At 38.7% G+C, this 23,120-nt stretch overlaps 1 protein-coding gene across 6 annotated transcripts in view; it reads right to left on the bottom strand.

Moving 5' to 3' along the window:
• Window positions 1–23,120, bottom strand: part of sptan1 (spectrin alpha, non-erythrocytic 1) — a 75,490-nt gene that overhangs the window by 15,016 nt on the left and 37,354 nt on the right. For 5 of the 6 annotated variants that reach the window (XM_055660215.1, XM_055660214.1, XM_055660219.1 and 2 more), the window contains 22 exons: window positions 23,028–23,066; window positions 21,652–21,687; window positions 19,991–20,038; window positions 18,816–18,907; window positions 18,490–18,634; window positions 17,950–18,131; window positions 16,729–16,828; window positions 16,110–16,307; window positions 15,742–15,888; window positions 14,038–14,141; window positions 12,379–12,541; window positions 11,959–11,973; window positions 11,108–11,239; window positions 10,092–10,229; window positions 7,160–7,264; window positions 6,371–6,579; window positions 6,090–6,210; window positions 5,086–5,207; window positions 3,850–3,982; window positions 3,246–3,344; window positions 1,703–1,862; window positions 628–704 (listed from right to left, as the gene is read on the bottom strand). In XM_055660215.1, the coding sequence (XP_055516190.1) occupies window positions 628–704; window positions 1,703–1,862; window positions 3,246–3,344; window positions 3,850–3,982; window positions 5,086–5,207; window positions 6,090–6,210; window positions 6,371–6,579; window positions 7,160–7,264; window positions 10,092–10,229; window positions 11,108–11,239; window positions 11,959–11,973; window positions 12,379–12,541; window positions 14,038–14,141; window positions 15,742–15,888; window positions 16,110–16,307; window positions 16,729–16,828; window positions 17,950–18,131; window positions 18,490–18,634; window positions 18,816–18,907; window positions 19,991–20,038; window positions 21,652–21,687; window positions 23,028–23,066 (2,565 nt within the window). The remainder of the gene's footprint in view (window positions 1–627; window positions 705–1,702; window positions 1,863–3,245; window positions 3,345–3,849; window positions 3,983–5,085; window positions 5,208–6,089; window positions 6,211–6,370; window positions 6,580–7,159; window positions 7,265–10,091; window positions 10,230–11,107; window positions 11,240–11,958; window positions 11,974–12,378; window positions 12,542–14,037; window positions 14,142–15,741; window positions 15,889–16,109; window positions 16,308–16,728; window positions 16,829–17,949; window positions 18,132–18,489; window positions 18,635–18,815; window positions 18,908–19,990; window positions 20,039–21,651; window positions 21,688–23,027; window positions 23,067–23,120) is intronic. The other variant, XM_055660216.1, reaches the window with a different exon arrangement.

The following is a 23,120-nucleotide window of genomic DNA, read 5'->3' as shown; positions in this document are numbered from 1 at the left end:
CCAGATTCAGACAATTTAAACAATTTGACATGCCAGACTGACTGCATCATATTCACCTTAGGTCAGCAATCCAATCCCTCTTTGAAAAAGTTATAAAAACAAGATGACCCCTTGCAAAGGGTTTTCATGACTTAAAGTAGATATATCAAAGATAATTGTATAATATGGAAGAAGTAGAATACTTAAAGCTGAATTATGACGAGCAAGATATAAAACAAAACAAAGTGTATATGCTATTGTATATTGTATATACAATTGTATATGCTAGAAATCCAAATTAAAAACAGAAAAGATTCTATACACTGAGCAGGTCAGGCAGTAAGTCGACAGACAAAGGATGTTTTTTACTTAAAACATTGACCACCTGTCCATAGATGCTACCTGACCAAAATGTTTGCAATAATTTGGTTTTTATTTAGACCAAGATAATATTGGTTCAAATTAATAAATAAAGGCAAATATAAACAGTTCTTCCCCGATGTCAATCTTCCCACAAAGCTATAGGAAACTCTGCTATATCTAATCATCTCTTATCTCCTCCTGCCATCTCATACCCCTAAACCAAAAACCTGTAAAATGGTCTGAAATTTGAAGGGCCAAAATGAAACATTGTAACTTGCCAAATACCTGCTTAGTCAGCAACGTTTGTACAGAGGAGAGATCACGGCCATAATCATCTGTCTTCAAACTGTTTTCTTTCTCACCTACGAAATATGAAACAAGAAACAAATGTAACTAAAATCATGCGAAATATATTTCACCAAGCACCTATAGTATCCCCAATTTTAATTACTCCACAAGAAAAGGTCATGAATTCTGCTGCCCTTCCTAAACCCTCTATCTTAATTAAAAATTTTCACAAAACCCTATCTCTACTGTATTATCGGATAGGAAATTCATGGGTTTATTCCCTAGTCAGAGCATCAGCAGAAACATCAGCTCTCGAGCTAGAGCAAGGGTCAGGAAATGCTGGGTTACAAAAAACTGACAAATAGTGCTGGAATATCTCAGTGAGTCGGGCAGCATCTCTGGAGAATGTGGATAGGTGATGTTTTGGTTCAGGAGCCTTCTTCAGACCAATTGTGGTTGGGGAGAGAAAGCTGGAAGAGAGGAGAGGCAGGACAAAGCATGGCATGTGACGGGTAGATACAGGCAAGGAGGGGTTTTGGTAGGTAGATGGTTGGACAAAAGCAAGAGATGAAAAGACAAAAAGGTGAGAGATAAGGATAGAAGAAATGCGATTGTGAAGCCAGAGAAACAAATATGAGTGGAGGGGGGAAGGGAGAAATGTGCGTCCAGTTGGTGTACAGGGAGGGGCGTGGAGAAGTTGTTGGGGGGGAGGGGGGTCTTTTAGATTAGTTACCTAAAATTGGAGAATTCAATGTTCATACAGTTGGCTGTAAGTTACCCAAGGTGCTGTTCATCCAGTTTGCATGTGGCTTCACTCTGGCAATGGAGGCGGCCCAGAGTAAAAAGGTCAGAATTGGAAGGGGAGTTACAATGGTTAGCAACTGGGAGATTCAGTAAGGAGGATCGAGCACAAGCTGAAGTAAAGGAGGCCACCTTGGGAACACTGGATGTAGTAGATGAAGTTAGTGGAGGTGCATGTGAAACCTCGTTTTATTCATGTGTTTGATTTACCTGATAGCTTCGCTACCTAACCTTCAATGACCAGCAAGTTCACAACAGCCGACAAACTTACCGATCCACGACTCAACCACATCCGCCTTCCAATTAAACTGCAAGAATGCAGAATTCTCATCCAGCTTCGCTTTCCTCTGGGCAGCTGCTTTCTCCAACTCTGTCACCTTCGCTTCCAATCCCTTCAACTTTGCAGTTATATTCTCAACATAATGATTGTTCTGTAGGTGATAGAAAATAGCTTCAGTACAAGTTAGTTATGTGCATCTTTGCAAGCTCTAACATTAAAGGGACTACAAACGTGACTATCGTATATTGGCTAAAGTTTCCTATTAATCTCATTTCTGCCTTTTACGTACGTATGGAAATAAATGTGAAACATTGAAATATCTTGTACAATCAATTCAACGTCTGGAACGGCCTATTTAATTTAAAGTGGTGTAAAGTGAGGGATTAAATCCTTTATACTGTATGCATTTCCGGACAGGCATAAAGCATTTATTAAAGAAAAGGTACACTCCACAGTTTCAAGTGGAAGTTTTAATGACCCTGGAGAAAACGGCCGAGCTCTAACATCCCCTAAGCACGTGTATGTGCTGGGTGAAGTGAAACCATCTCAATAACCCTTACACAGGTATTACATAGTTCAGACAAATGCATAAATAAGCATTTGAAAGGATTACAGAAAGTAAAAGGAACAGCGTGCTCGTGTATTGCAGCCAGTTGTTAATACTTCTAAATGAGGGCACCAAAGATAATTATTAGCAAGTCCTTTGGCCCCAAGTCAGATTTGTAGAGGATGTCAAATATAGAGTCACAATCAAAGAAACACTAGCTGCAAGACTAGTATTAATTTCTTTTAAAAACTTTTGTTTTCTCACTTTTGCTAGGTTCTTCCCCCTGACATAATGCTGGTGAACAATTCAACAGCAACATTTACTGCTAACTCAAAGTAAATCACATGCTCATTCTAAAATGTTGATAGTCATTCAAGCATAATGAAGAGTTGCATAGCTGAGTCGAGGGTTGCTAATTCAATGAACACTTGACTGCTGATAGCGAGAATAAATCCAGTCATTTCTTCCATCCAAGAACAATAATACTGTCCTAATTCTTCTTAAAAATGTGTTCATAGCATGCAAACAAGAATGGCAAAGCCACATTGATCACGATCACCTATTCCTTGCTTCCCTCAGGCAACAATCACTTCAGTCCTTGTAATGAGATTGCATCCACTGTGTAATCGGGACATTTATTTGCTACTGTTATCTGGTGCTCAAAATAAGCAAACTCAGAAACCAAACAAACCCATTCCTAACTGATACCCGAACAGTACTAAACATTCAGTTTACAATGAACTACTGGTCAGTCAGCTCTTGACAGGCTGCAATGTTAATATCTTGCCCAACTAAAGCATCTTGTAGTAACAAGCGTGTAAAGTCGGGGCTGGGGCGGTGGAAAGCGATGGTTTCGGTCCAAAAAAAATCAATAGCCCAGAGCACAGAAAGTGAGGGTTTTCCCAGTCAGCAGTTAAAGATTAAAGCAAAAATCCAAACCATTAACAATAGAAAACATATTCAAATTAATTTTTAAAAACCTCTTACCTTCTTTACCAACTCCTCACCACTTGTACAAACATCATGCACTCGATCACGGTGAACTGTGAAATCAGTTTCAAATGCTTCATGTTTTTTCAACAATCCCTTGGAGAACGGAGAGAAATAAAATTAAAAGCAAGTCTACAATAATTAGATACAGCACTGGAAATAGACAGTATAAAGTAGAGAGAAAACAAACTGCAGAGGCTGGAGTCTTGAACAAAAGTGCTGAAGGAACTCAGCGGGTCAGGCAGCATCTATTGAGAGAATGGCCAGATGACATTTCTGTCTGAAGAAGGGTCCCGACCCAAAGCAGTGCCTGTTAATGTCCTCCACTAATGTTGCCTGACCTGATGAGTTCCTCCACCACTTTGTTTTTTACAGCTTGACAGGTGATGGGTGTTAAGTGCCAGGGATCCACTGGGTGCAGGAGATGGGAAAGTTAGTACCATACAGATAAATAAACATTTCAGATTCAGCATTGTGCCTTGCTTATCAGAACAATTAAATTGGTATCACTGACAATATGATAGAGGTTTACCGTAACTTGCATCAGATGCTATGCAAATATTAACGAATGGGTTAAAATGGCAAATCACAAGTCACTGACCTGTACAGCAGCAAGTGTATCTCCATAATCCTCGCTTGCCACCAAGTTCAACTTCTCATTGATCCATGCCTCCTCTTCCTCAACATTTGCCACAAACTGCTGGTATTCCAAGGATTCTTCCAGACGTTGTCCTCTGCAACAAAAACAGTTTGACTTATTTGTGTTTATAAAAACAATACACCAGTTCCATGCTCTCAGTATCACTTTCATAAAATACAAATTTTATTGATCCTTATCTGCATGGAAAAATTAGGAAACACCTGACTTGATTTTGAGAAAGGAACAGGGAGAATAAAAAATAACTGCCATCGATGGGAAAGCACAATACATTTTCTCAGTTAAAAATAGAGCATAAATGTAAATTCCTTATTGAATATTCCTGCGATTGAGTTGTTTATATGTTTTGTTTGTTTCAACACATCTCTCATTTGTCTTGATGGTTCGATTTTTTAATAAAGCACTAATGATCTTCAATCATAAAATATTTAATTAGTTCCTTGTGTATAAACTAGTTAATTTGTTTTTCTTCCCATGATCCTATCTAAATGCTTCAATTTCTGCTGCAGAAAAGTGATGGCATTTCAAATTTGTAGGAAGGAACTGCAGATGCCGGTTTAATCTGAAGACAGGCATAAAAAGCTGGCAGCATCTCTGGAGAGAAGAAATGGGTGACATTTTGGGTTGAGACCCTTCTTCAGACTAGTCAGGGGAAAGGGAATGGAGAGATAGAGACAATGATGTTGAGAGATAAAGAACAATGAATGAAAGATATGCAAAAGAGTAACAATTATATATACATGCTATTTTAAGCTGTTTGTTGGATGAAAACAAGAAGCTGGTGTGACTTGGGTGAGGGAGGGATGGAGAGAGGGGGAATGCCAGTTAGAGAAATCAATTAGCATACCACTGAACTGAAAGCTGCCCAAGCAAAATATGAGATGCTGTTCCTCCAATTTGCATTTAGCCTCACTCTGACAATGGAGACATTTGAAATGACATTTCAAATATTTGATAGCTGTAAGTCACTGTGATTACAAATGGTATGATAAAATAGGTCCTTTAAGACCTAGGTCTGAAACAAGAATTTGTTCATTCTCTCCACAGATATCAAATATGTTTGCTGCATTTTAGACTTTTTGCACCCTCCATACACCAACCATGTCTGCAATAGCTAATAAAAACATAACTCAACAAAAACACAGCCCTCAAAAGCCATGATGGACAAAGCAAACATACCGGGCAGCTGCAAATTCCTTCAACTCCTTCCAGTGTGCCACAAACTGTGACAGTCTCTGCTGGATTTCATCCTTTCCAATCGTATTATCATCCGACAACTTATTTCCCGTTTCCAGTACAGACTATTGCAAAAGAACAACAACCATGAGTATCCTAACTAGCATTAATGTTAACAATGAATAGACGTCTCCCAGGGTAGGGGAAATCAAGAATTAGAGGGTATACATTTAAGGAGAGAGGGTAAAGATTTAAAAGGAATCTGAGAGGCAATCTTTTCATACAGAGGGTAGTTTTAGTATCACTGAAATGTCAGGAATGGGATGTTTAATTCTGTGGTAAATCAACAACTGCACCCTTAATTTTGTTCAAAAATCAAACATGGCTCAGATTCCCGTCAAAGTAGCCGGCACCCATGTAATTCTCTATTGAGGTGCCAGGACTGGCCAGCAAATGTAAATTAAAGAGAAACTGCTTCAAAGGGTCAATAACTCCGACATAAGTTTAAAAGATGCACTGAAGGACCAGTTTCTGTGTTGTAGTTTTATGTATCTATATTGTGTATTTTTCCAAAATTGGCTAACAAGATCGTGGACGGAGATTCAATAGTTAACCTTCGGTAAGGGAAAGGGAAAATACTCAATATAGATACACAAAACAGTACAACACAGAAGCAAGCCCTATAACACATAATATCCAGGTCGTGCCAAGTTAAACTAATCCACTCTGCCTGCACACGATCCGTATCCTTGCATATACATGCACCCATTTAAAAGCCTCTTAAATGCCATTTTCATGGTGAATAACAGGGGAGTGAGATTCATGAATTGCTCTTTCTCTTCAATCCCATTCTGTGATTTGACCCACAGTTTACAAAGACATTCATCCAAGACTTGTCAATTGTTAATTTGGTACAATGATATACCAGTATATACATTTATTGACAAACCAGGTCCCTTGAAAAGTTGTCTTAGGCCATCATTGCTAGGTCAATGTTTTATTCAAACCTGGATTGCTGGGTCATGTGCAGCCAGCTCTGCTTCCAGGCGTTTATGCTTCTTCTTCAAGTTCTGTACTCCAGTCAGATCCCGTCCGTAATCTTCAGAACTCACAAGCAATTTCTTCTCCCTGTCCAAATATAAAGAAAATGTATCATCCTGCATCACTTTTACAGCTAACTAGTTGTACGATTTTCACGTTGAAGTGGCTCAACATAATTTAGTTGATTAGCACCAGTTTAACAGAACATCATCACTTCTAAAGCATTCAAAAGCCCTTTCCAACTCACTTTAACCAAGATTCTTCGTCATCCAAATCACGGAAGAATTGGTGAAGTCTATGTGATTCATTCAGGTTAGCACGACGAGTTGTGGCCATATTTTTTATTTTTTGAAACCGACTGTTCACCGCAGTGCGTTTGTCCTTTACTTGGGTGGTGTCAAAGGCATCACTGGACATGAGGCTATCAGCCTGAAGATTCAAGTCTTTCAGACGGTCCTAAAACAATCAAGTAATTAAACTATTTAGAAAAGTATGTCTATGATATCATCAAACTGAATCATTTTTGTAAAGTAGTAAGCAAGCCATTAGAACAAAAACTGCAATTTTTAAACAAACTATGGGTTTTGATAAACTGCCCAGTGTAAGCAAAGACTTTGGCCAAACCAAATATTCTTTTGGAGCAATAAGCAGTATGAATTGTAAAATGCTTCATGTAAATACAAATGAAAAAGGGCAAATAGAATAAAATGCAGGGAGTTGAATAAGGAGTGGTCTTTTAAGGAGCTGTCAATATGTCTACCGTAAAATTCAATTATTCAAATCACTAAACCAAATAAAGCATTATTTGTAATTTTCCTTTGAAAGTTATGCATGATAACATAAAACATGCTCCATGCAAAAATCTTTGTTCCAGCAAAGCTTTATTACACAGCCCAGAGCAGAAAGCTTAACTAGCATAGTCCCAGGGGTACATGAGCCCAAATGATCCATTAACAGTTCATACACCTGTGACTCTGCTTAACGTTAATGTTTTTATTCGCAATTAGAGCCCAACTTCCATAGAGCACGTCATTACCTCATGCGCGCTAATGTCAGCTTCGAGAAGCTGATGTTTCTTCAGTAGGTTATTTACAGATGCCAGGTCCTTCCCATAGTCCTCAGAGGCTAGTAGAGCTTCCACCTGTAAATTAAAAACACAAAATGTGACTCAGCACCATGTTTAAAAAATGGAAATAAACACCTCAAACGACAGGTGGAAGGATCTTAGCGATAGAAATGTTGATAGAATAGGTTCATACAAAATAGCAGCATAAAGCTAAACAATCATTCACAAATTCAAAATTGAATTTTTTTTTAGAATCTTTCCATCAAGAACCTTTCACATTTATAGGCTGGGTCTGGAAAGCACAAATTCTGGATATTCAATTCACATTCTATTGCTGGTCTTCCTATCAGCTTTTAATAGGAAGTATACAGGAATAAAGTGACCAGCAGTGCAACATTATGTTGTCATTACTTATTAATGTTACAATGCATGGAAGTACATAGAAGACTAAGTACAAAAAGGTCTTGACATGACAAAGAATCAGCCAGGCATGACATCAATAATAATAATAATAATAATTTTATTTATAGAGCACTTTAAAAACAAACATAGCTGCAACAAAGTGCTGTACATCACTAATCATTGACAAAAAAGTTAATACACACCAAAAATAACAATCAAAAGAAATAGTAGGAAAAGACATGTAAAATAAAGAAACATCAAAAACACCACAAACAGAAGCAAAGCCTCAGGCATGGTCAAAAGCCAGGGAGTACAAATGCGTTTTAACACTGGATTTGAAGATGGACAGTGAGGGGGCCTGTCTGATGTGCAGCGGCAGGGTGTTCCAGAGTGCCGGAGCAGCAACAGAGAAGGCTCTATCCCCTCTGAGCCTCCGACTAGACCTCGGTACCTCCAGGAGCAGCTGACCAGCTGACCTGAGGGACCGGGCAGGAGTGTATGGGTGGAGCAGCTCAGAGAGGTAAGGCGGGGCGAGCCCATTCAGAGATTTAAAAACAAATAACAGTAACTTAAAATGAACCCGAAAGTGCACCGGGAGCCAGTGTAGGGAGGCCAGAATTGGCGATATGTGCTCCCTCTTTCGAGTCCCTGTTAAAAGGCGAGCAGCAGCATTCTGAACCAACTGGAGACGAGCCAGTGAAGAACGAGCAACACCAAAAATAGAGCGCGTTACAGTAATCCAGCCTAGATGTAATAAAGGCATGGATTACTGTCTCAAAATGCTGCCGCTCGAGAATGGGCTTCACCTTCGCCAGCTTCCTTAGGTGAAAGAAGCTGGACTTAACCACCGCGCATATTTGGCGATCTAATTTAAAGTCACTGTCCATCCTAAAACCCAGGTTCACAACTGTTGGCTTCACGTACCTTGACAATGGACCTAAATCAACAAATGGAGGTTCACGGCAGCCATTGGGATCAAATAAAATCACCTCTGTCTTCTTTTCATTAAATCCAAGAAAGTTTAGGGCCAACCAGGACTTAATGTCATCAAAACAAGACAGAAGCGATTTTACAGAAAAGGCATCTTCCCCCCTCAGCGGCAAATAAAGCTGGGTATCATCTGCACCAGTGACTATCATCAAGGAGATAGTCACTGGTCCTTTTGTCTGCCTGAGGTTTTCTTCATTACAGGTGGGTCGGCTGCAGATGCTCGGACTCATAAATAATCCTGTATGCTGGTCCAAATTAAAATAGGATAGACTGTAAGGAAAATGGGGCAAAGGTTCTCATTGGCAGAAGTGCAACATAAGCATCGCTTTCAACTCAGAACACAGCACTAGACCTTTAACAAGCTGTGTACACCCATTTAATAATAAACCATTTTGATTAGATTGTGACTTATTTCAAATTTAGAAACCAGTGTTTCTGTAACAAAACTATTTTTTAAAAATCATAACAACTTACAGGACAAAAAGGTATGATTTTCAGTGTGCCTGTACTCTTATGCAATTCAAGTCAACAAAAATAAGGGTAGCTAATATTAAGTCATAGAGCATTTAAACAGGCCCTTCGGTCCAACTTGTCCAAGCCAACCAAGATGTCCATCTAAAATAATCCAATTTGCCCGTTTGATCCATATCTTCCTGAACTTTTCCTATCCATATAGTTGTCCAAACGTCTTTTAAATGTTATCATAGTACCTGCCTTAGCCATTTCCTCTGGCACCTCGTTCCATATACTTACTACACTGTGTGGTAGAGTTGCCACTCAGGTTCCTATTAAATCTTTTCCTTCTCACCTCAAATCTATACCCTCTAGTTCTTGATTCCCCAATACTGGGAAAAATACTGCGCAGTTACCGTATCTCCACCCCTCAACTTCTCCTTATAACTCATCAGTCCCTTGAATCCCAGCAACATCCTTGTAAATCTTACCATCCGAATGGCATATTTTCTGTAGCAGGCTGACCAATGCTAAATACCTCAAGGGCAGCCTCACCAATGTTTTATACAACTGCCACATCCCAACCATTGCACTTAATGCCCTGAATATCCAGGCAGGGATTTGGATTTGCTCTATATACATTCCACTATTTCTCAAGACATAATGATGTCCAACATGGAAAGGATGTTGAGGACTTACATTTTCTTACTTCCCAATAACACAACAATCAGATGAAAGATGTTAATCAAAATAGATTTTTTTTAAAAATATCAATCTTTTGTGCCAATCAAATCTTGCCGGAAATGTCTTACATGCCCTCCCATCACCAAACACCTAGACCGAATGTGGCCACATTACCCTCCATAGCCATCTGTATCCAAAAAACACCCATGCATCTGATTCACTAAAAACTGCAATCTTCTGATTCACTATACTTTGCAAGATATTTGTTTATTTTATACAGACAATTGCAGCCATTAGCAAAGCCAATGAAATGAAACTATCGATTTAATGTCAAAATCTAAAAATCTGGGCAATATTATGTGGATCCACTTACCTCAGATAGCCAGAAGTCAAAGTCTTTGATTCCAGTGTTGAAATTTTGCTGCTTATTGGCCTCTTTCAGCTTCTGACTTTTTTCTGCTGATTTCTGCACCAAATCCCCCCATTGGTTACCCAGCGTTCCCAAACGAGCCTATTAGACAGAAGGATAATTCAAGCAGCTCGTCAGTCACCAGTTAATCTTGCTAAATCCATCCCATAAATAAACAATCTGCTGATAGTACATGTTGCAAGTTAGACTTCGCTAAGTATCCTCATCTCATCTACACAACTATCCACTCGTACACAGACAATGAACAATGATCTTAAAATCATTGCTATTCCAAGTCAAGGTAAAGCATTTGCACAAGCATATTGGAGTGTTTTCTCATATTTTCTTGGGGGACACATTGTTCCCCAACAGTACAGCTTGTAGTATATAGGCTGTCCTTCATGTTTGTGTCATTAAAAGATGTGTATGCTACTAGCCCAGTACATAAAACTCTGAGGTAAGTTGCCCAAATACTTTATTGCATTACCTGTTGGCAAAATTGGAATCCAACAAAACAACATTGAACTGTTCTAAAATCAGGACCTGAAATAAGCTACTTCATGTATATTGGCAGATATAGAGTGTAACAAATCCTATAAAATGTATTGTGTATTTACTTTGATTCGCCTTTGCTAATCGCTTTCATTGAAGCAACTAAAAGATGCTGCACATCAAAAATACCTCAGTGTGTAGACCCAGCCACTTCAAGATGCAGAAGTAATACATCAAATAACAAAAGAACAGCAGATACCTTACTTTAGGTTGTTGTTGCTTAGAGTTTTGAGATGTGAATGGATGTTAAGTGCAAGCGCATCTTTCCCAGAAGAATTAGAAATTCTGTTTTCACCGACCAACCCCCTAAATACTTCATTGCCAAGAATATCAAGAGCAATTATCTTCATTGTCCAGCCAGTGATAATGTACAAGACAAATTTATTTCTGGTCTTTCGATATCCAAGTTACTTATGTTCTGCAATTACCTGGACAGCATCTTCACTACCAGCACAAGCCCCTCGGTCAATCAGCGATTTCCCCATGTCAATGACCCCACGGATTCTGTCGGCATTGGCATGAAGCTCTGCTTCAAATGCTTGATGCTTCTGGTGTTTGCTCTGTAGGGGAGTAACGCAACATTCACTACACAGGTCGTCAGCATTCAAAGATTCCTTCTGAGACCTTTTGTCACACCTACTACAAAGGTATTTTGTAGTAGTTTTAAAATGATACGACTTTGTCCTGAAATACATCAAAATTATTTATTTCCTTGGAAGTCCAGTCTTTCCACTTTCTATTTATAGTGCATCTCAGCTATATCAGAATTTTGAATTATTTGTATAATTTGCAACAGCCAAATAAGTTTGTGTTGGATCAGTTGTTAACGATGTTGTACCCAAGTTTTCTTTTCGAAGATTAGTTTTACCTCAGAAAGAAGATAACCCCTTCACAAGGTCTCAGAGGAAATCACAATTGGGATTGTAACAGTGAACACTGACACAAACCACACACTAAACATCACCAATCACCAGTTCCCAGCAACAAGGACATTCAATTGATTTAATTTATTTAGTATTAATTTAAAACCAAATACCAGATAGTTGAATCAGCAGAATTATCTGTTACACCACAGACACACAAAAGACTATAATTGCCAGAAGCAACATTAATACGACAGATGCATCAAATTAAAAAAAAAAATCGCAAGACACTCAGTAAAACTGCAAGCAGTAAATGGAAAAGGTTATGTCTATAAAACACAATCTAACAAATTCAATATTACTTAAATTAAGACAAGACATAATCCTGGGTTAGACAAAAGCCACCAATCACTTACCAGCAGTTTGGATAGCTAAAAACAGATTAAGAGAAAAAATTACATCAATATTGAATGGTTAAAATATGATTCAATTACAATTTCCATTCATATAATACAAACAGGCCAAAAGGATCTTCAGTTCAAAAGATTTATCTCAGAAAGGTAGGTCAGAGATCAGTGCTCAGAGTAGATAGTGTTTCCAAGTGTTAAGGCCATTAAGATGAGAAGTTATTGGGCAGAGGCCAAAGACCTTCCCTCAAAGGAGTAGTAGCGCTTTTTAAAGTTTTTATTTTAATCCAGGGAGTTCCTCTGCATCTCTGTTACTCCTTTGGTACAGCTGCACCAAAGTTTCTAAACAGATAACTGATCTCTTAGCAGGGGATGCCTATATGCAAAGCTTGGGGCTCAGAGGGAGAGAAACATTTTAAAGTTAGTTACCTGAATGTTTGTGGGATCTTTGTAAGATTCATCAGTTGCCGTCTGAAGCTTCTCACTGATCCAGGCCTCGATTTCATCGACATCTCGGCTAAATTGCTGAAGGGTCTGTGATTCCCCAAGCTTTGACCTTTTCTCAATCATCTGAGCTTTCAAGCGGCGCCACCTATCAAGGCATTGTAACAATGAGGGGAAACAGACACACAAAATCCCATCAGATGCACACAAGAGATTGAAATCTACACAGTACCTTTTTGTTTCCAAGAACTCCTTTCACATTTCAGGAGGTGGGAATAAAGAAATCATGGTATCCTGCTGTAAAAATCGTCAAAGACTAGCATGAAGGTGTTGGTATATCGTAAGTGGTTAGAAAATGTGACAGGATCTTCTTATTTATAGTGAGGGGCATTGAATACAAACATAGGGAGGTTTGGCTTTCATCATCTTGGGAATGAACAAGACCGCATCTGCGGTAATAGGTACATTATGATTTTTTTTTAACATAAAGAGTGTAAATGGACTGGAACCAGTTCAGAGGTTTACTAGACTGACATCTGCAAAAGGCTTCAGATTAGAGCTTATACCTGGAGTTCAAAAAAAATGAAAGCACACTACTTAAACATTACATTTTGAGAGATCTTGAAAGTGTGAATGTGGAGAAGATGTTGAGAAGTACAAATTACTTTTCAAAAAGGAGGGGTTGACCATTTCAGACAGGAGCAACACAAAGGTTTTTCTCCCTGAAGGTCAGAAGCCTTTCATACACTCTTCCTCTCAGGGCTATAGTAGAAGTAGAGTATAAGACATACTAGTGGGGCAGGAGAATTGATTTGAGGTTATGATATTGATGGTACATGATGGCACTGAATGGTGGAGCTGGCTAGAGGGATTGAGCAAACCCACCTGTTTCTGCTTTACATGTATGCATGATGCCGGGGGGGGGGGGGGGGGGGGGGGGGGGGGCAGCAAGGAAAATTAAGGCTGAAGAGTGAAAGTACATTTGGAGACTTTGGAAGATTATGAGCAGAAAGTCCTTTAAAATGGTATGCTGCCTTGATTGGAACCAAGCTATTTGAACACAGAGGTGGACCCAGTGTACCCTTCAGCATTGCTGCAAACAGAAAATCCACTTCCATCAAGAGATAGCTTCACTATTATTGGAAACATTCTGTGTTATTCTCACACTCGGGTTCACCTATGATTTAGCAATGCAGAACTGCTCCTGTTCAAATCCAAGTGTTTGGTTATAGATGTAGCTGGATCACAAACCTATTTGTGATAGTATCAATGCCAAATATATGGGGAAAAAAATTCAAATTGCTGAATCTATTACTTTTAAATAATCAAACAAAGAAACACACAAAAGACAGTCGCAAAATGACAAAATACAAATCACCCAACCTCTATTAGCATCGCATCAAATCCTCTTAACATTCTAAGATGTTTTTATGATAGAATGTTAAGAGGATTTGATGCGATGCTAATAGAGGTTAGGTGATTTGTATTTTGTCATTTTGCGACTGTCTTTTGTGTGTTTCTTTGTTTTGTCTGTATGTGTATTTTGTTATGTCAATAAATGTTGAGTTAAAAAAAAATCAAACTTCTTTGACCAGAAACATCAAAAATTGGTTAAATCAATATCTTGTACACTAAATCACTCACCTATCTAATACCTCATTGCGACGTTTTGAAATATCTCCCTTTGCATAATGTTCTGAGCCGATCAGCTGGTCAGCAAAAGCTTGCAGTGCTGCAATTTTCTCCTCCTATCACAAGTAGAGAATGCAAACATGAGCCACATTGATGGCAGCTTCCAACCCAAAGCTTTTTCAGATTTACACATGGCTATGTTCTATTGATCAGTGTTTGCAGGGTTGTCAAAGAATGCCATCATGGTATTTAGTACTTTACTACTTTGGTAATAAAAATGTCACAACATTTACATCGAATATGGACTGCATTTTGTATTTTCTGGCAATTAACCACGACCTTTTCCCTTGGAATTCAAGTGGCCCAAGCATCATAGCTCCACGTATTTTTTTTACTTTGAGCCAGGCAATTTGAATTTTATGCCTTAGTAACTAAAATTTTACATACAATATCTAAATCTTTTAGCAGCTGCAGAATGCAATCAACAAGGCTTCATGCTAAATATGTAAATAGTTCTTAATGAAGGAGGTATGCTGAAAGAATAATCAAGAACAGAACAATCCTTATTGAAGATCAATTATGTTGAAATATCCCGTTCTAGCCACTGGATGTCACTGTATTGTTAAGTAGGTAAAGTTTGCCCAAATCAAAATGGCTGAAATCCCCCGAGACAGAAATATGTTTCTATCTAGAAAATTCTTAGTGATTACCAGAACCAGAAAATTAACTTCTTTTCTACATCATATAAAATTCTAGTTGCCCAACTTCCAGCATTTATGCCAGTGCACACTGGAATTCTCTTCCAAATGGCTCTACCTTACTATATTTCTCTATTCATTCTCAAATGATCTTACTTTAGTTTCATTTTTTAAGTTCAGAGATACAGCACAGAAACAGGCCCTTCGACCCACCGAGTCCGCACCAACCAGCAACCCTCGCACATTAACATTATCCTACACACTCGGGACAATTTACACTTATACCAAGTCAATTAACCTACAAACTTGGAGTGTGGGAAGAAACCGAAGGTCTCGGGAGTAAACCCACGAGGTCACGGGGAAAACGTACAAACTCCGTACAGACAGCACCCATAGTCAGGATCGAGCATGGGTCACTGGCACTGCAAGCACTGCAAGGCGGCAACTCTACTGCTATGCCACTGTTCTTTTAAACGTCTTTTAATATCTGCCCACTCGAAGTGTCTTCGCATTTTTCATGATTAAATGTGACATGCCTACTTGTACATTATTCAATTATATAATAACAAAAATGCAGGAGTAGGCCACATAATCTGTCGCAAAAATTCTGCCATTTATTATGTGCGTGACCTCCTTCCTCAGCTCAATTTTCTTGCACTATTTCCTTGTTTGCCTTGATTTTCTTAATATCCAGAAATATTATTATTAATTTCAGTTTTAAAACTCAACAGTTGAGCCTGCACAATTCTCTGTACCAGAGAATTCTAAAGATTCATCACACTCTAAACAAAGACATTCCTCCTCAACACAGCACCATGTGGCCTACCCCTTATTGTGCGACAATGACTCCTGGTCCTTGATGCTTTAGTATGAGGCTGCCACGGTGGATTCAAGACTTAATGATATTACCTCTCATTCTTTTAAACTCTGGAGAAAACAGGCTCAATCTATTCAATCTCGCCCTGTACACTTTTTCTATAAATTGTCATACTGCATCAGATTTGTTTCCCCAAATTACCTGCACAGTAATAGCTTTATCAAAATCTTCATGTTTCTTGATGAGGGCTTCCACACTGTCCAGGGAATCACCTTTGTCGTCACTGGCTAAGAATGCCTCACGTGCTGCCATCCAATTCTCAGCTTGCTCACAGTCACGGTTAAACAGCTGCAAAAGGAGAAAAAAACTGTAAGTGCAATTGTAACTGTAACTGTAATTGATTACACCTTGTTCTAAATCTACGAGAAAATATTTACTTTTGTAGTTTTGACTAACAAAATTAATACATTTCAACTGAGATCTTAACCACAGTAACAAACCTCCCTTCCACAGATTTAGTCTATCAACTATACAGGTAATTACTTTAAAACATAATGTGGTCTAATTACCTGCAACTCCAGACACTGATCCAACATCATTCTGCGCTGGATCCAGGCTTTCTCCAAATCTGCACGCTCATGCTCCAGGATATCCAGTTTCTCCCTAATTTCAGGACAAGCATAGTGCCCACGAGCCAAGAGCTGATGTCCGAACTGTTCAAATGCCTGGAATGTGCCTGCCCTGGCATCAATCTCAGTACGGTGTTCCTGTAGCGTCCCAAGGGCAAGAGTGAGAGAAATAAAACACAGTTAAGAGCAGTATTACCTGAAGAAGATTGTTTCATAGTTTGTCATTCCTCAATCAGCATTCCTGCACACACACCATGAAATCACAGATTTTCTATTCTGCTAAAATAAAAAGCATTGGAATCGGAAATAGTAGCAAAACACATTGATGTATTTATCAGAAGATTGTTGTAGTTAGTAAAATAGTTTAAAAAAAATAAACACTTTTCTTTCCAGAGAGAAAGTGCCCCACTTTAAGATGTTAAGAGTGTGAAAGTGGCAATACTTTCTGGTACTGTTCCTTACTCACGCAATGGAACTTTGGTAAATTAATCCAGCAGACAATTTCCAATGATCATCCATCACAACTTTGGGAAAAGAATCAGTTTAGATTTTTAATCACCTGGTGTCGTTCCAAAAGGGCCTCTGCTCCTGTTACATCCTTGGCAAGTTCCTCAGAAGACACCAATCCTCGGATTCCATTGATCCAGGACATAAGATCCCTGTGAAAACAGTAATTGGTTGGGTTAACCATAACCTCTAACAGCTTTTTCAAGGTAAATGTGAATGTTTTACAATTCTTATTCAAGGAGGCAGTTTGAGTTTGTTGTAGGGTTCTAGTATGGGAAATGCCAACTAGAAATGACAACATCATTATCACTTCCAATGTAAAGAGAAAAATATTAGCAGTGGCTCAGCTACATCTGCAGCCTCAACTCTAGCCACCTGGGTCCAATCATGACCTTCTTTGCGACCTGGAGTTTGCACAATCTCTCTGTGCTATTGTGTGTTCCTAACGGTAGACTATAGGAAGAGTTGAGAGCAAGGTGGGAAAAATAACATGGTCTTAGTATAGGATTATTTCCACACTGTGAAATAATGTCTCAGATATACCAGGTCCAATTTTCTTGAACACTGTGAGCAGTACCAAGTTTTAAGAAATGCATACAAGCATTGGAGGAAAGACAAAGATTTACCAGAATACAACATAGATTTTAAAGTTTAAATTATGCAAAATTACACAAACTTGGTTCATATTCTCTCAAATGTACAAGGTTCCGGCTAATGTGAGTGAGATTTTCAAGTGCGTTGAGGGGAACAGAAATTGGAGAAATTGCAGAGAAGGGTCCCGACCCAAAACATCATCAAACCACATCCTCCAGAAACGCTGCCTGATCCGTTGAGTCACTCCGGCATTTTAAGGCTTGTTTTTTTAAAGCTACAAGGAGAGTTTGGACAAACTTATAGTTTGTTTTCTCTGAAGCGTTGGAGGCAGATGGGAAACCTGACCGGAGTATATAAAATTATGAGACACATCATTTTTCCTTGTATCGGAATGTCAAAGACTAGAGGACAAAGAAAGGGGCAAAGTTTAAAGGAGATGTGCGGGGCAAGTATTTTTTTTTAAACTCATAGTTGGAACACACACCAGGTCAGAGGAAATTAGTTTAATTAGGTATCATGTTTAGCAGGGACGTAGTGGGCCAAATGGCCTGTTCCTATACTGTACTGTTCTATCAACAATGCAGGTTGGTGTTCCAGTTATATATCTGGGCAGTGACAACATGTAACAAAATAGCCACCAACATGCACTTTACAAGAAAGTCTAGAGTTGCCATGTTACCTGAAATCACTCAAGAAACGCTGTAAGTCATGAGAATCATTCAATTTTCCTTTACGCTGGTCAGCACGCTCCACCAGGTTAGTCCAGGCCTGATTCAGTTCTGTGCATTTTTCTTGGACATCCTCAACTGACTCAGGATGAGATTGAATCAATCGGTTTGCAGTTTCTCCCAGAGAATTCACCTGCATTCAACAATATTAAAATTCGGTCAGGTAACAAATCCCACTGGAAAACACACAAAAATAAAATTTGGACCAGCATTTGATGCATTAGGCTAAATCTCTGTTCCAGTATGAATTAGGATATACCTAATTTCTATGTATTTAGTTCAATTCTGATTTTAGAAAAAATTTGGATTTGTACTGCTGCTTTAGGGTGGAGATAATGATTTCTCTCTTTAAAATGCATCCTGGAGATTCAGTCAAATCAGACATTTACAAAAACAAGCCTGCTATTTACTATGGAAGTAACAGACCATTTTCAGAAAGAATTTAAACTAGGACATTTAATACAGACCAAAATTCCAAAATTCCAGCTCACTTTATCTCCCAGAGCAGCAAGGTCCCGTTCAAATCCCTCATGTTTGCGCTGCAGGGCCTGAACACTTGCAAGGTCATGTCCATAATTATCAGTGTTCAAAGCTTGATTTTTCTCTTCGATCCATTCCTTGGTTTCATCAGCATCTCTGCACAATATCAATACAAGTATTTTAAACCATTATTAATGATTTACTTGTACAGAAAAAACTATCGTCAATCTTACTCAATTATTTAATTATAAATGCTTTTGCAATTAAATGAAGTGAATTCACCAAAACCCATTTATTTCCTGCATTTCATTTATTTTAATCTAACACAGCTACTCACCTGTGGAATCTCTGTACCTCGTGTGCACTTCCCAAGACCTGGCTGCGTTCCTCAGCCAGCTGTTGTAGGGACTTCCATTGTTCATTCAGTTCCTGACAATAATGGAAAGGTACAAATCAATAAAATCCACACAGACATATCACTGTAAATGTAATCCTTTCAATTATTTTATCTGTTATATTTTAACAATGTAGTTATAGTATCATCTAAATTGAGTTACTTGATTTATTAAAATTTAATTTCTGCTAGATAGAAACATAGAAAATAGGTGCAGAAGTAGGCCATTCGGCCCGTCGCGCCTGCACTGCCATTCAATATGATCATGGCTGATCATCCAACTCAGTATCCTGTACCTGCCTTCTCTCCATACCCCCTGATCCCTTTAGCCACAAGGGCCACAGCTAACTCCCTCTTAAATATAGCCAATGAACTGGCCTCAACTACCTTCTGTGGCAGAGAATTCCACAGATTCACCACTCTCTGTGTGAAAAATGTTTTTCTCATCTTGGTCCTAAAAGACTTCCCCCTTATCCTTAAACTGTGACCCCTTGTTCTGGACTTCCCCAACATCGGGAACAATCTTCCTGCATTCTAGCCTGTCCAACCCCTTAAAAATTTTGTAAGTTTCTATAAGATCCCCTCTCAATCTTTTAAATTCTAGCGAGTACAAGCCAAGTCTATCCAGTCTTTCTTCATATGAAAGTCCTGCCATCCCAGGAATCAGTCTGGTGAACCTTCTCTGCACTCCCTCTATGGCAAGAATGTCTTTCCTCAGATTAGGAGACCAAAACTGTACGCAATACTCCAGGTGTGGTCTCACCAAGACCCTGTACAACTGCAGTAGAACCTCCCTGCTCTTACACTCAAATCTTCATCTTCTCACCATCTCTACCCTTGCAGTGCAGCTACTTCTCTATCATGTTGCAAAATACATATGCATACACAGAAAAATCATAAATTGATGCAAAGGGTTAACTTATAATACCAGAACACTACCTCACTATTATTCATAGCAATTTTTGGCACTCTGTTTCAAGAATGAGAACTGGGCCACATGTGACAATAACCAAACTGACAGTTCAACCGGGCACTTCAACAAATGAGCAAAATACAAAAGTCTTGAGAAACACGCAGAAGAGGCAGTGACAGAAAGCAGGAGCTCCATCAGTTCTTACCTTGATGGCATTAAAGTTAGTCACCGCTTGTATCATCAGTCGCGCAGACTAATTACAACGATGAGTCACAGCAGCGGAAAACCAAATCAGTCACGATCCATCAGTTAGTGAAGAGAAATGTTAAAATTAGAAATATCCCTATTTAGAACCACCATGGCATGCAAGAGACCAACATCAACAGCTATTCATTTAGAATTCATTTTCGATGAACTGCATGAGAAAGTGCAGAATGGGAAATGCAAGTTACACCCCGCACCATTAACTCGTCCATATCAACAATTAATAAAGCCTTCCCAGGCCACAGTTACAATGAATTAAGAATCACAAACACCAGGTTAAAAAGGTACAGACAAGTATAATGATGAGATGAGAATAATGAAAGATGCGAGCTCTTCCAGAAATAAAAGCGATTCAAAGTTTTGGTTTTGCAAAACCAGTTAACAGTTTCTTAATTTTATCTTGGAAGCAAATAAAAATATTCCAGTTTGCTTAAGTTTACATTACTGCAAACTGTGACTTGGTGTTTAGTCATCAGGTGTTCCTTGACATCTTCCGGAAATTACACATTGGCAACCCTCTACAGAGTAATGGAAACAGGACATTGACCCAATTAATCTATGCCAACCAAGATGCCCCACAATGCTAGTCCCATTTGCCTTTGTTTGACCTATATCCTACTAAACCTTTCCTATCCAAGTAACTGCCCAAATGTTCTTTCAATGTTGTCATTGTACATGTCTCAATCATAAGTGTGGCCTCACCAATGTCTTGTACAACAGTAGCATAATATCCCAACTTCCATACCCAATGCTCTTATTGATTAAGGCCACCATGCCAAAACCTTTCTGTACCACCTTTCCCACCTGTTACATCACTTTCAGGGAACTAGGTACTTGAACACCTATGCCTATAACACTTCTCAGGGCACTACCATTCATGCAAAGGTCCGACGCTGATTTAATTTCACGGAATGCAACATGTTGCATTTATCCGAATGGAAAGGTATCTGACATTTTACAGCCGACTAACCCAGTTAATGAAGATCCCATGGTAATTCTTGATAGACTCCTTCAGCTTCTCGGATACCACTTACTTTAGTGTCATCTGCAAACTTACTATGCCTTGTACATTCTTATTCAAATTATTGATATAGATGACAAACAATAACAATAAAAACAACCTTCCACCATCACCCTCTGCTTTCAAATAACAGCCAGTTATGTAGCCATGATAATGAAAATTAGTGAGAACAAGGCTGAAGAAAATCCTGTCAAGCTACAATCAGAAATGTTTAATTTGACACAACAATGTTATCCTAAAGGAATAGACTGATTGCCAGCAAGCTGCAGCTGATGTCAAAATGGAATTCATCAGTATTTCTGACTTTGCCGTTCATACCAGTATAAATTAAGCAACAGGAAAAGCTACCAATATACAACTTATAAAGACCAGTACAAAGAATAAAGTTATCCACTATTTTGTTTCCAGTTACTGTATAACAGTGGCCTAGACCGAGGGCAGAGTTGAGAGGGTCTTGAAAGAGACCAAATCACAAGTGGTGTTATCAGATGGAATTATACCTTTTGGAAAATGAAAGAATTGCACAAATCAGGTAGCTTTTCAGGAAAATAGTGCAGGATCCATGAAAAGAAAATTCATACCTTCCATGGCGATGCAGTTTTTGAATCAGATTCATCCTAGGGGAAAAAAAATTACAAGCTTTTTAAGTGAGAAAATACAGATAATAAAATGTAAGATACACGTGCATACAAATCAATGCAGCCAATATATCAATATGGCATGAATCACAAAACTGTATGCAGCTCATGCCCAATATGGATTTAAACAAGATAGGAATTACAACAGAGATTCCCTTGCAATTACGTCAGTCAAATTCCTCTCAATACTATTTTTATGCAGTATTCACGGTATTGCAGTTTTAAGATAAATACACAAGACAAATAGTAACTTTCCTCTTTTCTGTCTCCATAAAACTTTGGTCGAAACGTATTAAATTTTGAAAAGAAAAATCACACCAGAGCAACTTTTCTCCATTGTAAATGCACCTTAAATTGCAAAGATGCCAAAATAAAAGGGAATAAAACCCAGCAGGAGATTGTAAAGCTAAAATCTAGTCCGATTATAAACTGCGATTAAGACTTGACAAGTGATTATTACAACTGCAAATTAACGCACAATTTTAATGTCTTAAATTAGAAAAAAAAACAATGCTCAAAACACGCAGTAGAGCAGTTTGCATTTCTTTTTGAAAACCACAAAACTGCATAGTGCTTTTGGCCTTTTTCTATTTTGCTGAATGAGGACCAATTCCAATGAAGTTCCATTTACCTCAACTTTTCTACCCAGCTTTCCATGTTCCTCCTCACCACATTGTGCAGACCACTACACCACTCCTAAATATCCCCAACTGTATACATGAACCCCAAGTCTTAATACTACCAGATCCCAAGGCTGCAGTACACTCTCTCTGACTGCCCAGCACCCATCCCAAATTCCCCTCTCCACTGCTGGCCAAATCTTGATCCCCCATTCCCTTGCTCCACAAGCCATAGCATCGGTCTCCTCGCCTGCATTCCACTGAACCTAGTCTTGTTCCTATTTCTCTTCCACAATCTTTAACCATTTATTCACCCCCCATAACAATCCCCTATGACAGTACAGGGCTTCAATTCTGTTCCAATCATGGACATAGACTTGACCACTCCATCTCCACAGGCTACCTCACCATTCCTTTATTCCAAAGCCAGCCTCAGACAATACCTGGTCTTTGCACATGCATTTGAAGTTTGCAGCAAGGAAACTATGAACACCCCCCCCCCTAAAAAAAATAGGGTAATCAATGACCCAAAGAACTTGCAACGCACAAGAATTTCAATGCTCATGTCTCTTGTTTATATCACTCTATAGACCAAAACTGTGCAGCTACAATTTACAGCCAAGATAACCACTGTTTACAGGATAACAATTGATATTTCCCCTTCATACCATTAACTCATTTAAATATTGTGATTCTTACCTTAACAACCACAGGAGCAGATGATAGAACAGATTGTTCCTGAAATAAGAAAAAGGAACAGAAAAGTCACAAATATGTAACTGGCTCAAGACT

The sequence above is a fragment of the Leucoraja erinacea genome, chromosome 31 (genome assembly GCF_028641065.1).
Source record: "Leucoraja erinacea ecotype New England chromosome 31, Leri_hhj_1, whole genome shotgun sequence".
Lineage (NCBI taxonomy): Eukaryota > Metazoa > Chordata > Chondrichthyes > Rajiformes > Rajidae > Leucoraja > Leucoraja erinaceus.
Note: the sequence above shows the minus strand (reverse complement) of the source record. Positions and strands in the feature narration are given on the sequence as shown.